The sequence below is a fragment of the Equus caballus genome, chromosome 2 (assembly GCF_041296265.1).
Source record: "Equus caballus isolate H_3958 breed thoroughbred chromosome 2, TB-T2T, whole genome shotgun sequence".
In the NCBI taxonomy this organism is placed as follows: Eukaryota; Metazoa; Chordata; class Mammalia; order Perissodactyla; family Equidae; genus Equus; species Equus caballus.
This window is the reverse complement of record NC_091685.1, coordinates 16,098,994-16,114,714: the sequence shown is the minus strand read 5'-3', so window position 1 is coordinate 16,114,714 and position 15,721 is coordinate 16,098,994. Positions and strand designations below refer to the sequence as shown.

The window sequence follows — 15,721 nt, the reverse complement described above, 5'->3', positions numbered from 1 at the left end:
CGGTGACCCACATGCAAAACAGAGGAAGACCGGCACAGATATTAGCTCAGGGCTAATCTTCAAGCAAAAATAATAATAATAATAATAATAAATTGTCCCTCCAGAAAGAAATCTCATCAGTAACATGGCTGGTAAGTGGACAGCCAAGCAAGCTGAGGGAAGCACCTGTACTTTGCACAACTCCAAGGGGTCCCATTCACCTTGTAGGCTATGTCTTTGGAGTTCTGCAATGCAAAGACTGCCTGATCTGTGAGCAATGTCAGTTAAGCATCTCACCAGAAACCATCCAGATCTATCTTAAGAGCAACAGATTTTTTAAAAAATCAAGATACGAAGAACTCTTTCTTCCTTTGCAATCTATCATTCTAAAATGAAGAACTTGGCAGGAATAAGTAAAGAAAGGAAGAGTGGGAACATTCACTGAATACTTAAATGCAAGGTACCAGATTAGGCATTTCATATTTGTATTCACAGTATGATTCTATTAACAGCACTGTATACCAGGGTACCTTAGTTCCATTTTTATAGATGAGAAAATAAGACTAAAAGAAGTTAAGTAATGTACCAAAGGTCATAAGAGTCATAAAGAGGATTCATATACAGTCTTTCTGACATAAATCTATACTCTTTCTTCTTTACCACACTGAATCACAATAAATTACAGACAGACTGCATTCCATTCTTCTTTCAAATACTCACAGAAACACTAGTTTTCCCAAAGGACAAAACAAGAGTTAAAACCAAAACCTGAAAGGGTTGCTGAGTTTGCCTATGTTACCACAATAAATGTAATCAAGAAAATCTCCAGGTCAATCTACGGACTGAATGAGTTACAACTGCAGGATGACAGCAAGGAAACACAAAGGTGAGATGAGAAGAGTTTTGGTAGTAAATATATTTAAGCCACAAATGACAAAGGACAGATTCTAATTCATAGTTAGTCAAACACAAGTCAGGAAACAAAAAACTTACCAGAATTACAGGATACCTGTTGTGGGGGTGGGGGTGCCTGATGTGCTAACGTCTGATGCTGATGGTTCGGATGGTGCTGTATGTGTTGATGTGGAGAGGGATGCTGGGGGTGAGGGGACTGGAGCTGACTGTGTTGCTGCGGGTGCGGTGCTGGGTGCTGGGGACGCTGCGGATGCTGTGGTAAACCATGCGGTCGATGGGGCGGATGTGGAGATGGCTGTGTGTGCATCTGGGGGTGGGACAGCGAGACTTGCGCAACTGACGAATTACTGCCCGTGGTATTGAGGCCACCGCCATGACTGTTGGACAGGCTGCTTTGGTTGCTGTGTGGGTGAGAGCTCACTGTACTGCTAGGAGAGTGCTGATAGGAACACGAAGTGTGGGACTGCTGGGAAGATTCAGAAGGGATGTTCATCAAACCTAAAAACAGAGAAAGCAAGATCATTTATGGTCAGATTTCAGTTATATTTTATGACAAACACTTGCAAAATTATTTACAGAGCAAAGGCAATTTGCTCTGTACAGAGCAACAGGAGCAATAGGAGGTAATTGTGGTTCAGTTTAACCAGTGTCGATGGAACATCCACCAAACACATGAGCTCAGGGGTTACTGAGAAGAGTAAAGAAACATCATTCCCTGCCCTCGAGCAGCTCAAGGTCTAGTGGAACAGTCACTTAAGAAGATTATGTCCAACAATGCAAGTACTAAGGCAAAAGTATAAGGAAGGGATACAGGAACTTTGCTTCCTGCCTGTTCAGCTAGGCAGGGGCTGGAGACATAGAGAAAGTCTTCCTTGAAAAGGCAGTATCTGAGTTGAGTCTTGAAAGATAAGTAAATGTTAAGGGAAAAGTGGGAAAGGCGTTGGGTCTCTCTAGGCCTGAAGACCAAGGTTTTGACAGAAGAGGGGGAGAGAAATAAAGCTCAGTTATTTCTGATCCCTTTCTTTGACTACACCAAAAATTTTAAGTCCAAGGTGGCTAGAACTCTGAAGACTAAACAAAACGGCTATCTCCACTGTTCTTTTTCATTAATCTTATGGAACATTCTTGTGACACATACAGTTGAGGGGTTAAGACTGTATATTTTATAGCACCAGAAATTAGGGAGGGATTAAAATCTCTGCACTGCCATTTACACACTTGGTAACTTCAGAAAACTATTAACCTCTCCAAGCCACAATTACCTCAACTAAAAATGGGTAAAATAATAGTACCTACTTCATAGAATTGTGAGGATTAAATGCCATGGTGCAAATACAGGCTGCAGGATGAGCTCAGTAAATGTTAGCTGCTATGATGAGTAGGCCAGAAATGTCTAATGTTAAAAATAATGTCTGTTTAGTTTGCAAGCAAACACTCATTTTAATAAATCTTATTGCAACATTTGGTTCTATATAACCAGGCTCTTTTCATATCCCAAAGGATGGCTCATACAATGTTTTGCTGAACCAAATGCAAAAAATTTTATTAAATAAATAATAAAATCCCACACCCTAGTGTCAGTCAATAAGTTAAACTTTTTAAACAAAAATATGGTTATTATCATACTTGTCATTAATAGTAAAACTGCATTAAAATACATTGTAAGATAATCTTAAAACCTAATAAGTTAAGGTTTTATAGGTAGCAGAGTTAATAAAAGTTCTTGCCTTAGCCCCGGAAAACTATCATTTACAGGGACTTTATAGGATTATTACAGTAAAATGAAAGAAAGCACTTTTTTTATTACCTATTTCCACTAAAGTCCTAGCAGTTTAACCCAGCATTGGAATCCAGATACAATCTATATGAACATTTTCAATCCCAAATTGTTTTTAAATTAAAACAAAACATCTGTCAGAAGCCCAATAGGTAAAACTGATAAATGTAAAGCCGCTTTTGTTGAAGCCAGGGAAGGAAAGCTGCCAGGTCTCCCTCTTCATCCCCCCACTTCTCCTCCCTGAGACCTTCGCAAAAGCCAAACACTCCAAAGAGAGTAATGTGAAAGCCATCGAACTAGTCTAATCTTCACTGTACAAATGGGGTCGCTGAGGTCTAGAGAGCTGAAGTTAACTCAGTTGACTTTAATGATAGAACCTAGACTAAAATCCAGAATTCCTACCAATGCTCTTTTTGCTATTAGTGTGATGACACAGCATTGTAGGCTTCAGAAATTGTCACCATTGTTATTTCAAAGACAGCATTTTTCTATTATGATCACCAACATTGGATCTGCTTAGCAAAGTCTTTTATTCTTTTTGTACTTTCATAGATAGAAAGTTTAAGATAAACTTTGAGAAAATACACAAAATCTTACTTTAAACCAGAAAAACCAACTTCCTGTACAAGCTATTGATTCATCAATATGTGTAACACTTGCATATACATTAACTTTCATAATATCTGACAGTACAGTCATGTGCCACATAATGGTATTTTGGTCAATGACAGATTGCATATATGATAATGGTCCCGTAAGATTAGTACCATAGAGCCTAGGTTTGTAGTAGGCTATACCATCTAGGGTGGTGTAAGTACAATTCTATGATGGTCCCACAATGACAAAATCACTTAACAATGCATTTCTCAGAATGTATCCTTGTTGTTAAGTGACACATAATTGTATTAAAATGTAAACTGTATAAGGACATGGATTTTTGTCTATTATGTTCACTGCTATGAACAGATAAACTCTCTCAGTTTGGGTATAAATAATTAATCTGCCAAACAAAGCAACTAGGAAATGCTTCAGTAGTACAGTTCCCAAGAATTTCTAACTAGTGTTCTATGGAGGGAAGACAATGTGACATCTAGATTCTATCACATGACTCTAACTAAAATTAAACCAGCAGCTAATGGGAGGTAAATCTAATACTGCATCTCAACCAAAATCACTTTTAGAGTTACAATCTAATTGAAGTATGTTGTATAAAACAATGACCCAGAGCTTACCACCAACCAATGTGTTCACTTGTAAGTGCCATACATGAAACTGCAAATTTGGTGCTACCATATTCCAATAGCTATCTCTTTGCTAATATCAGTCAGAACAGAAAGGCAAGACACATTTATTCTTGTGGTGCAGCATTTACCAATCAAATACTTCACATGCCAGACATCATTAATTAACCCTGGCAGTATTTCACACATGGCATAGATGCAGTGTCAGAATTCTTCAACAGTGTTTCAGGGTGCCACTAGCAATCAAGTGAAGTAGGCAGGCAAGAAGAAATTTACCTGCCATTCTTGTGCTATGATATAAATATACACAGAGAATAGTAAACGCACAAAGAGCATTCATTCAATCCCGATCATGATGAATGTTCTAAGATTAAGGAAATATAAGCTGCAATATGAAAATAATTGTTAAAAATTTTCAATAAACACTTACTTTATAAAAAAAGTATTAAAAAAAACTCACCTTGTTGACTAAGTGACTGCTCAAAAACTGACTTATAAAGGCTCCGAAATGAGGCACTGAGATCTTCAAAATTATATTCTGAGAAAAGTAGTTGTTTGTCTCGTTCTGGAAGGTTGTACTGTGGCTGCTGTTGAGGAGTTAATGACTGAGAGACTGGTTCTGGATGGTTTGTCACCTAACATTAAAAGAAAAATACTACTAAATTAGTAGCTCTATATCAGAATTGATTTGTTACATAAAATATAAGACTGAAAATATTAGAATAGTTTCTAGAATCCAAAGGAAATAACTTCCCTGTCTTTGGCTTTCCCATCCTCTGTTGAGTTGGGTACACATAAAAGACACAAAAATAAAGGACAGACACAAAATCGCTAATTTGGATCTTGAAGAACCATAGAAATCTAATCCAAGCTCTACATTTCACAGAGGAGGGGAAAGAGTTCAAAGAAGTTAAATGATCTTCCCAAGATTATACAACTAAGTGATAAGCTAGGCCTGCAACCCTTCCAGTTTGTGTAGAATCTTCATCTTGATTTCTACAGAAGTAATTTCATCTCAAACTCCACTATATTATGAAACTATTCAACATTTCTCATTCACTTATTTAATTAATTTTTAAGTATTTAAACCCAAATACTCTGAGTACTATGAGTCAGCTTGCGTGGCACTGCCCAAAGCAGCAAGGAATTTCAATACACTTAACTCTTCACTTTGAGGGGATTTTTTTAAAAATGAAACTAACTGGAAATGAGAAATGATGGGTAAAAGACAAAGGAGATTCTGAGAAAAACATATAGATCAGGGCCTTGAGCTATGCAGGTGAAAAAAAAAAGCACGATAAACACCTAAAAAGTAAGAATTATCTTTGAAGACAGCACCACTAGAAATAAAACTAATAAAAAATGTCTGCTGTATCTCTTAAAGATTGTATCAAGGGGTGGTACACTATCATTCAGTGTTTTGAAAAATTAAGATACAAACACACTGTAAATTTATGCAGTCATTCAAAATGATGCTCACAAGGAGTCTAGTCTGCAATAACATGAAAAATGTGATTTGTGTAGGGTAATGGCTCCACCACTGGCACTCTGGTGACCTCACATGTCTCCACACAGGCCATCTAGGCAAGGCTCAATGGCAGGATGATCTAACCCTTGGTGGAACACTCCATGCTTATCTTGGAACATGGCATCGTGAGTGGTCTTATGAGCAGCAAGTTCTCATCCTCCTTCCTGTCTTGTGGGAGGCAGCCATAGAGCAGTTTCTCATCCACCACTCTATCCTGCAGGAAGCTGCCAAGAGACAGTTTGTCATCTGCCTCTGTTTCCAGTGAAGCAGGGGACTTTCTAACTTACTCTCTTAGGGTAGAGCTGCAAGTTACACAACTGCTTAACTGCAATATGAATTTGTTCCCCCGCTACAGTGGCCTAACACTTGTGAGGTCTATCATCTGGCTCCTCTGGTTTGGTGTCATCCTGTGGGATGTGGGGAACTGACACCATACTTAAACTGTCTGCATGAGTAATAAACTGTGTCAATGCATTTGGGCTCACTGTGTCCTCATAGGCTCAACCTGTGGATATGTGACAAGCCCAACCAGCAGCTGATGCCATACTGTTACTTAAGGCGTGCTTGACAACTGCTTGATATCTGGTTGTTAAATGAAAAAAAGCAGTCTACAATGTCTAGCTTTTAATAGTGGAGTTTAACCCTCTTACGTGTACTAGCAAAACAGACATGTTTGTTCTTACTTCTGTCACCTAGTTCTATAAATGCTTTAATTTTTCCTCTTATTTTATTTTCTGATACTGGACCCTGTGTTCTTTGATTTCATTTGGTTTCAAGATTTTTTTTTTTTTTTTAAAGATTGGCACCTGAGCTAACAACTGTTGCCAATCTTTTTTTTTCCCTTCTTCTTCTCCTCCTCCCCAAAGCTCCCCCAGTACATAGTTGTATATTCTAGTTGTGAATGCCTCTGGTTGTGGCATGTGGGACGCCACCTCAGCATGGCCTGATGAGTGATACCACGTCCATGCCCAGGATCCAAACCAACAAAACCCGGGACACCGAAGTGGAGTGCATGAACTTAACCACTCAGCCACGGGGCCAGCCCCTCAAGATTTTCTACATTCAAATTACTTTAAAAGCCACTTAAAATCATTAAATCTTTGTTTAGTTTGCTTCAATTCTCCAACTAGTCCTTTTATATCATAACTGAGTGCTTTAATTTAATTCACTTCTTGATCAGCTAAGTAACTTTTTCAGGAAGGGCACGTGAAAACAAGAGTAGGATGCTTTCTAAGCTCTGTATATCAAAGAATCTCTTGACTTCACATGAGTAAAAATTTGGTTGAGTATAATATTTAAACTCTGCATAAAGTGTTCCATTAAGTTCTGGCATTTAGTATTATGGAAGAGAAGTATGATTTGTGTTTCTTTGAATGCATCTTATTTCTTCTGCCAGAGTATTTATATGGATGATTACTTCTAAAACTTTAAAATTTGTCATGGTGTGTCTAAATAGATTTTTTTCCCCATTAACTTTTCCTAGAACTCAGTACCACTTTTAATTTCTATTTCTTCTGAAAATTGCTTCTGGACCAACTATTCTAGTTTCTTCTTCAAGGACACCTATAATTCTCAATTTTCCATATCAACAGTCTTCTTTCACATAATTGTTATTTCTTTTATCTGTTTCTACTGCATTCTGGGAGAATATTTTATTTTTTCCCCCTAGAGCACTAATAACAGTTTTGCAGAGTCACCTTTCTTTTTTCCTACATTCAATGTGAATTTTAATTTTGTCTCTGAGTTTTTGTTTCCCTTGTGTTATTTTATTTCAGGTTTCCCCTCTTTATGTTTTTGTCCTGTGTAAGTGTTTACCTACTTACTCATCCTGCAACAGGGAACGATCTGGTGAGATCAAATTTATACCAATGAACAGTGCTGTGTATGGAGTTTTTGGTAAAAGAGCTTAGAGGATGTGTGTATCACCTTGTTTTCCAGCTGTAGATCTGAGAAGGGGATTCTACAAATCTCAAAGGTTAGGATGACCTGGTACCCAATTGTTAACCAGTCTTGTGTTTTCAATTTTGGCCTGGAAAACAAAGCTATGCTATACAGGGAACTGTGTGTAAGTATTCTTGCTGCTGTGCTGATTTTGTTACCTATTGTAAGAACGTGACCCTTGGGTTATCTGATACTTCTTTTCAAATCATCTGGCAGCTGTCCTCCCCAGTAGACAGAACAGAGCCCAAGAGAAATATCAAATATAGCTTTGCTAGACTAAAGCACAAATATTTTCCCTAGTCCAATTGCTTTTCACTTGGGACAGATGGAGTACAGCAAAATATACAACGTAGTACAACCATATATTTGTATCTAACTTAGTAAAATATAAGTACTCAATTAAAACACTATCAAGGGAGAAATCTGCTGTACTTATCTAAGCTAATGAATTGCCTAGTGAGAAACACACATCTTCACTTTTTATTTGCATTTCAATTACATTTGGTTTAGTTTTAAGCACTAAATAAGTACTCAACAAAGACGTTAACTTCACCAAGACTTACTGGTGTATAACTATGCACACTTCCAACACTGTTCAAATTAACAGATGCCAAACTCTGGTCTGAGAGACTGTTGTTAAGGCTACTGCGTGGGCTATCACTACCATCCTGATCAGTGTTGTACAATGTTACCTAGAATAAAAAGAAAAGCAACATTTGAATAAGTAGTTCCCATTATAAAGAGTACTTTTTAAACAACTACAGAAAGTACAACTAAGTTGGTATATGGCAGTAAGACAAAATGTTAGTGGTCTTTCCTTTGGTGCTTACCTACTCCAATGCCATGCCCTTCATCACTAACTCCATGTTCACCATAAAATAATGTACTCTCAAACTAAAGGACATATCCTATCCAGAGGTACACATTTTCAATTTACTGTCAGGTGTAATTAATTCATCAACATTTAATAAGAGGGGATTACAGTAATTTTTACTGTTAAATATTTCTACAATGCACAAATTCACTAAAACTCAAGCTTTCAACAAAATCGATGCTCTCTTCTACCAAAATCTTAGGCCTCAAAATAAGAACACAAAAAATAGAAAGTTAAAAAAGAAATCATAGGCATCACATTGTTTATAATATTGAAAACTGGAAACTCAGTTGTCTGACACATTTGCAAAATCATAGATATGTGATCTAATTTTAAAATATAACAACAATATGTTGTTACATGCATTAGATGCGAAGGACAATACATACCAAACTGTTAACAACGGCTAACTGGCAGGGGGCAGGGGCCTAGGTACTCCTGAAGACTTTTGTCACTGACGGTGTATATTTTTACAATGCTCGAATTTCTTTATAAAAAGCATTATAATTTTCAATTAAAAACAGCAAAAAAAGATATTTTTAAAATAGAAAACTAGCTTAACTATCTCTCAAGGTCCTATTCAGATGTTACTACCAACTTTCTTTTCTATGCTCCTACTTCCTTAGGAACAATTAATACATTTGGCTTTATGGTCTAATTTTTACCAAATTTCTATTCATTACTAGACTGTTGGCTCCTTGAGTCCCCAATAAGTAATCATAACATAATGCTTTCTAATCAGTATACAATTAATAAATATTTACTGAATTTAATAACCAACTGAGCTATCAACAATCCTTCTGTTTGTGCTGAAAATGGAATCATGCTCAATGCTCAAAAACATTTGCCAAAAAGGCTAAACAGTAGAAAACTAGACATAAAAGCCACTATTCTTAACGCAAAACCAAACTGTCCCACATTCATATCAGCTAGAAAAAATTATGTGTCTAGGAACTAATAAGGGAAAAGAGAGTAAGAAAAAATGTGATGGAATAAAGAAAACCCTGGCAAAGATTTTTCTGGTAAATATTTCCAGTGTAAATTTCATTTAAAAAACCACCACCACCTCAGGGCTCCTAGGAATAAACAAAAGCTATAAAACAATAGAATATCAACAAATTACAAGCATTCTATGGTCATTTTCTTGGACGCTCCTCCTCTCCTGTCCATGCTCAGTTACCTATCACTCAAACCAGAAATACTCTCCATCATCTTGGACGAACCGTCATAGCTTATTTTATTTAGAAGAAAGATAAACATTTTTATTAAAATGAACATATATAGAAAGTAAAGTGCAGAGATTACTAGTTTATTTACTACAAAATGGGTATACTCATGTAATCACCACCCAGATCAAAGTATAGACAAGCAGTTTTTAAACTTTGATCTTATAACCTTTCTATAGTCTTAAGAGTTGAGGAGTCAAGGAGCTTTTGTTTCTGTTGATACACCTATCAATAAACGGCGTATAAAAAATTAAACCAAAATTTTTTTAATTTATTAATTTAAAAATAAAAACTACAAACCCAACTATAAGTTAACATAAAAAATATTTTCTCCCAATAAATAGAAGAATGCCATTATTTTACACTTTTGTAAATCTCCATGCCTGGCTTAATAGGAAACAGCTAGATTCTCACATCTGCTTCTGCATTCCATCTGTTACAATAAGTTGTTAGGTGGAAGTATAGAAATAAAACCCAACATCACACATATATATATTTGGAAAGGGGAAGAATATTTTAATAGACTTTTCAGATAATTGTGGATAGTCTTTTTTGATACTACACCAAAACATGACATGTCACACTTTTTAAAGATTAGCTAAAATGTGGAATCTGAAACCATATCGATAATTTTTTTTGTACTCTGTTACATAAAATCCACTGTTCTACCTTGTACTTTGAATGGATCATTTATCCATGCATGATTTTGTAACATTACGCATTGGTCATGTGAAAAATACTGGTTCACTAAGTTACGCAGATCTTCCAAATACGGACAATTTCAGTCTATGACATCAAAACATCACTTGTGAACCACACCAATAATCTCATTAGACAAGTCTTTAAAGACTATGAAGCTACCAGACTCCTCGTGGTGGATGTAAGTTTTCCAAACTTCTATTTTTTGCTTAAAAGCTCAAATTTTATTACTGACAAGAGATACTGTCAATTCTTTTCCTTGAAGTGACAGACTCACTTCGTTCATTTTCAAGAAAACATCTGCCAAATGCCCAAATCGGAACCACCAGTGTCAGCTGTCTTTCAAGCAAAAAAAAAAATGATCCATGAATACAGCAGCCAGTTCAACATCGGACTCAATCAATCACACAAATGCTCTTTCTTGAAGCAACTACTGTACTTCAGTATGTAGTGTAAGGTTTTATGCATACCTCCCATTTCATCACACAGAATATTAAAAAGATGTGTACTCAAAGGTCAACAGTTTAATAAAACTATTTCTCCTGCTTCACCAAGGATATTGGTGTTTTTTAAGTACTAGTTTTACTTAAGCGTGTGGCAGTGAAAAATACAACGACTACTAGAGTACTGCCTTGATTTATGCTAAGGCTTACATAATATTGCTTTTGCTGCACCAGTGAAAATGCATGAAGGAAAAGGCAAATAATGTTTTAATATTATCATAGAAAGAGTTTTGACCTCATGGAATCCCTAAAAGGGTCTTGGTTACCCAGGCGTCCAAAGGCCACAGAACCGCTGATATAGAACATTACACCAGCACTCGAGAAGGCCCGCTCATGCACTCTCCCAATCCTCACTCACCAGCCAGTCATTATCCATTCCCATCTTTTCTGCACAGGATAATTTCCCTTCTAGCTAAAAAATTAATCACCTTTAATTTTTTTTTCCTTTTTGTTTTTCTTCCCCAAGCCCGCCAGTACATGTATATTCTTAAGTGTGGGTCCTCCTAATTGTGGCATGTGGGACGCTGCCTCAACGTGGCTCGATGAGTGGTGCCATGTCCGCGCCCAGGATTTGAACCGACGAAACACTGGGCTGCCTGCAGCGGAGCACGTAAACCTAACCACTCGGCCACGGGGACGGCCCCCTCACCTTTAATTTTTTAATAATGAAGCACTAGTAACATATTCTCTCAGGGTTCTGTTTCTGTGAAAACGTATTTAACCTCCATTTTCCACAGAAGTTTTAATTTTTGAATTCTGGATTGGCAGGTATTTCTTTTCAGCACTATAACAATTCCATTCTAGTGTGTGATTTTAACCATTTCTATTCAGAAGTTTGTGTCTGGCTTATTGTTGCTCCTTTGAAGTTGCCTGTTTTTTCCCTCTGATTTTAAGATTTTTCCGCTTTATCTTTGTTTTTTAGCAGTTTCTTTTCTTTTTTGGTGAGGAAGATTGGTCCTGAGCTAACATCTGCTACCAAGCTTCCTCTTTTTGCTCGAGGAAGATTGTCTCTAAGCTAACATCCATGCCAATCTTCCTCTACTTTGTATTAGCAGTTTCATTTTTACTTGCCTGGTAAGGTTTTCTTTCCATTAACCCTTCCTGGGGTTCTCAGAACTTCTTGAATCTGTACTGTGTTACCATCCATCAGTTTTAGAAAATTAAAATATTGCTTCTTCTCTATTCTTTTTTTCCTCTTCTCTGGAACTCTAATAACAAGTCTGTTAGATCTTTCCCCCATATCCTATTTATCTCTTAAATTTTCCTGAATTTTCCACTACTTTTTCCTTGTGTTTCAATCTGCATATTTTCTATTGACCTATCTTCCAGTTCACTAATTCTCTTCCCTAAAGAGTCTAATCTGCTGTTACAACACCCATCTATTGAATCTTAATTTCAGTTATTATATTTTTCAGTTCTACAGTTTCCTCTTGGTTCTCCCACACAGATTCCAATTCTCTAATAAATTTTCTATAATTCATCTATTTTCTTGAATATGCTAGTCAGACTTATTTTAAAATCAATATCTATATCACTTGTAGATATGTTCATACTGCCCTTTTTCCCCTCCCCTCGGTATTTTTGTCCTATGTCCTAGAATGTCTAAAAATTTTGACTGAAGGTGAGACTTTACTTATAAAAACTTGCAAAAGCTTGGGATAATGCTATCTTCTTCCAGAAAGGATTTAGTTTTCTTTTGGCAAGTAGAAGAATACAACCATACCACCCTAATAAAAATCTGAGGCTGCTCTATTCTAGTTTGTTCTCACTCACAGAACATAACCCTTCTGAGGTATCAACTTGAAAGCCTGGCATGTATCATGGCTCCCTCATCCTTGAAGATCATGAACTACAATTTTTGCGCCCGCTTCTCTGTGAGACTGCTGAATTCTGGCTAGTAAAAAGTCTATTTGATTTGTCTGTGTCTGAGCACAAGCACACACAGGTTAGGAGTTAGCAAACACCTTAAGGGGATATTGTTTGCAAAAAGTTGAGCTCACTTCTGAGATTCCTCAGGAGCTTAGTCCTTAAGCTCCAGCTGTTTGGCATCCCCAAACTCCAGTTTTTATCTCCCTAGCTCAATGACGGCTCTAGGCTGCTATGTTCTGTTCAGCCTCTACACTGCACTGAGAATTGAGAAATGTCCAAAGAGAAAATCTGCAGGGTTTATCTCAATGTGTTTCCCTTTTTTTCTGGGATCTTCACCGCCGAAGTCCTGGCTGCCATTTTATTGGGGGGGGGGGGTTAATCTGATATTAGCTATTTCATCGTATCTGGAAGCAGAAGTCTGCAGCTCCTTTGACCCCCCATATTATTTAGTCATGAAGTCCCAGCATTACTATTTCCTAATTGCTTCCTAATAGCCATAACTGCCTATGTTTAGGCCTCGGTACCTTCTGCTTGGACCACTGCAAAGAGCAGTTATTGGATACTTCTGATTCCAACCCATCTTCTTCAACAGAAACTCAAGTCTAATTGGGCACTATTAGGGATGATCTTTAAAAGTACAGTTTCTGGGCTTATCCAACAAGGACAAAGCAACTGATCTGGTAGTCCTGCAATGGAATCTGGGAGTTACCACCACCACCAAACACACATACACACCCCCCTCCCCTAAGTGATTCTGACGGAATCATTACATGGATTGATATCTGGGAAAAACCACTACTTTACACCTCAGCTTCCAGTTTCCTTTCTAAATTGGAAATCTGATTGGTCATTCTGATTATAATTTGTCTTCTACCTGTTTATTCATTACCTTTCTACAAATAAAAAAATCTTATGTATACTATATTAGCATTTGTGTTTGTGTTTATGTGTGTGCAAGACAAAGTGGAAGAGCGAGAGACAGAGAAAAAGCAAGCGCAAGTGAAAGCATGGGAGACAAAAGGAGAGGGTGAAAGCAAGACTGAAAGAGAGTATGAACATGAATGTGAGAAATGTATGGCTTCAAGGTGCTCGTGGTTCATTAAGGGAGGAAAGAGAAGCACTGAACTGAGTTACTACATGAACTTCCCAGAGCCGTTTTAGAGTTCTGAGAGATGAGACTAAGTACCTTATAAAGACAAGACAATTGTACCCCACTAAGTATTAATGAGTTGGCAAAAAGTTTTGACCCTTGCTTAAAAAAAAAAAATGCAGCAGAATTTTTTTTAATGTACCTACACTTGAATATAATGAAACAGGTTGACTACCATTCCAATGAACTCTATGAGTTTGTCCGAATTATTTATTTTACTGGATTCTCTTGACTCCCTGGGAATTTGACAATCTCTTTTTCAATCACATATTCAGAGGGGCAATTGACGATTTTGAAACAAACTGATTCAATAAAATGCTGACTCAAAAATTCCACAATGGGAACTGGCAGTGTCAAGAATTTAAATGAACATAGAGCTTCACAATAAGCATCTTCCAATTTCTCCAGAGAAATACTTTCTTCTAATTTGTGTATTCCTCAAAACATTGTGGATTCAGCTTTCAAGCTGCCATGTATGGGTTGGCCAAATCTGTATCATCTTTAAACTGAACCATATAGAACTCTATTGATATTACAAAGGCAAATCAAATGTATTACTCAAAGACATTTCAAAAGTGTTTAGAAAAATGGAATTACTTTGTTAGTCACAGTGTTGATTGCCAGAGTTGGAGAGGCACTTCCCGAAATAATACACTCCATTCCCAAAGAATCTGAATCTATGCTATATGGAGTTGAGGCCTAAAATACAAGAACAAAATACATAATTATTAGCTCATATATCCAGCAACTTTAACATAATTTAAGGTATTTCATCAAATTCTCCAATATCTAGTTTTGTGCTTTGTTTCTGAAAATGAACTTAAATCATTACTGAAATCTCTTCTACTGTTATTTTAATATTCTACTGACATGACATCACAAAGTCCATTGGTATGGCTACTCCTTACCAACTCTTTTAATTGACTGTGGGACAGGTTAGCAAACATTATAAATGTCTGTAGTGGAGACTGCTAATGGTCCCCTAATATCCATTCTCCCCTCCTCTCTCTTTTAGTAATAGAACTCTATAGTTCTCGACTCCTCGCTGCCCAGCTAAAGACTACCTTTTCCAGCCTCATTTGCAGCTTGTTGTAGCCATGTGACTAAGGTGTGGCAAATGGGATATGAGCAAGAGTGATATGTACAACTTCTGGGTCACGTCTTTGAAAGGAACTTGCTTGCCCTCCATTCTCTCTTTCCCTCTTATTGCAGGCTGGGGGACAGAGATATGGTGGTAGCCATCTTAACTATAAAGCTGAGGATAACACCCTGGGGAACACTGGAAAGAGAAGATTAGAAGGAACATGAACACCTGAATGACCTTGTGAAACAGAGCTGGTTATCCACCTAATCCACCTATCAGCTTGGACTTTGACCTGAGAGAGAAACAAATCTCTCCGGTTTAAGGCTCTCACTTGTTTTATTTTTCTTCCTTTTTCTGTTACTACAACTGAACAATATCCTGAATAACACAACTTCATACGCACTGTTTATAGAGCTAACAGGGGTGGAAAAATCAACATAGAAGGTTTTCTACATTTCGAATTTTGGATATAGACTGTGACAACTCCTCTCTCATAAGAGACGGTTTTTATTACTTTGGTGAGCCCTCGAGAGATAGCAACTTCAGTGCTGAAAGTTAAAGAAGGGCACCTATAAACAATTTGTGGTTATGATGCTAGTTCCATGTTCTCCCTCTATGGCAAAAAATATTTGTACCACACATGATCCCAATTGAACATGCATTTTTAAAAGATCATACCAGACGACAAAGAGAGCAATTTCACTGAGATACATTTCTAAGATGAATCTATTTATCATTTAATCCCTCACATGAATTTCTCTGATCAGATAATCTACAAGAGTAGGGAAAAGGCATCTTGATTGAAATGAAAAGAAAAGAAAAAAAAAAGACAAGGGTCACCCCTAGAAGGTAGAATCTAGTACTTGGGTGCTGGGTGCACATTGAGAGTGAGATGAAAATGGAAAAGGGCTTCAGAAATACAAGTGAAAGAATTA

General features: G+C 37.0%; 1 protein-coding gene across 19 annotated transcripts in view; it reads right to left on the bottom strand.

Annotated features, from left to right (window-relative positions):
• Positions 1 to 15,721, bottom strand: part of FOXJ3 (forkhead box J3) — a 133,937-nt gene that overhangs the window by 20,522 nt on the left and 97,694 nt on the right. For 10 of the 19 annotated variants that reach the window (XM_005607147.4, XM_070260205.1, XM_070260206.1 and 7 more), the window contains exons 6-9: positions 14,300 to 14,401; positions 7,945 to 8,073; positions 4,373 to 4,547; positions 973 to 1,392 (exon numbers count right to left, since the gene is read on the bottom strand). In XM_005607147.4, coding sequence (XP_005607204.1) covers positions 973 to 1,392; positions 4,373 to 4,547; positions 7,945 to 8,073; positions 14,300 to 14,401 — 826 coding nt within the window. The remainder of the gene's footprint in view (positions 1 to 972; positions 1,393 to 4,372; positions 4,548 to 7,944; positions 8,074 to 14,299; positions 14,402 to 15,721) is intronic. The other 9 variants (XM_070260211.1, XM_070260210.1, XM_070260214.1 and 6 more) reach the window with 1 other exon arrangement.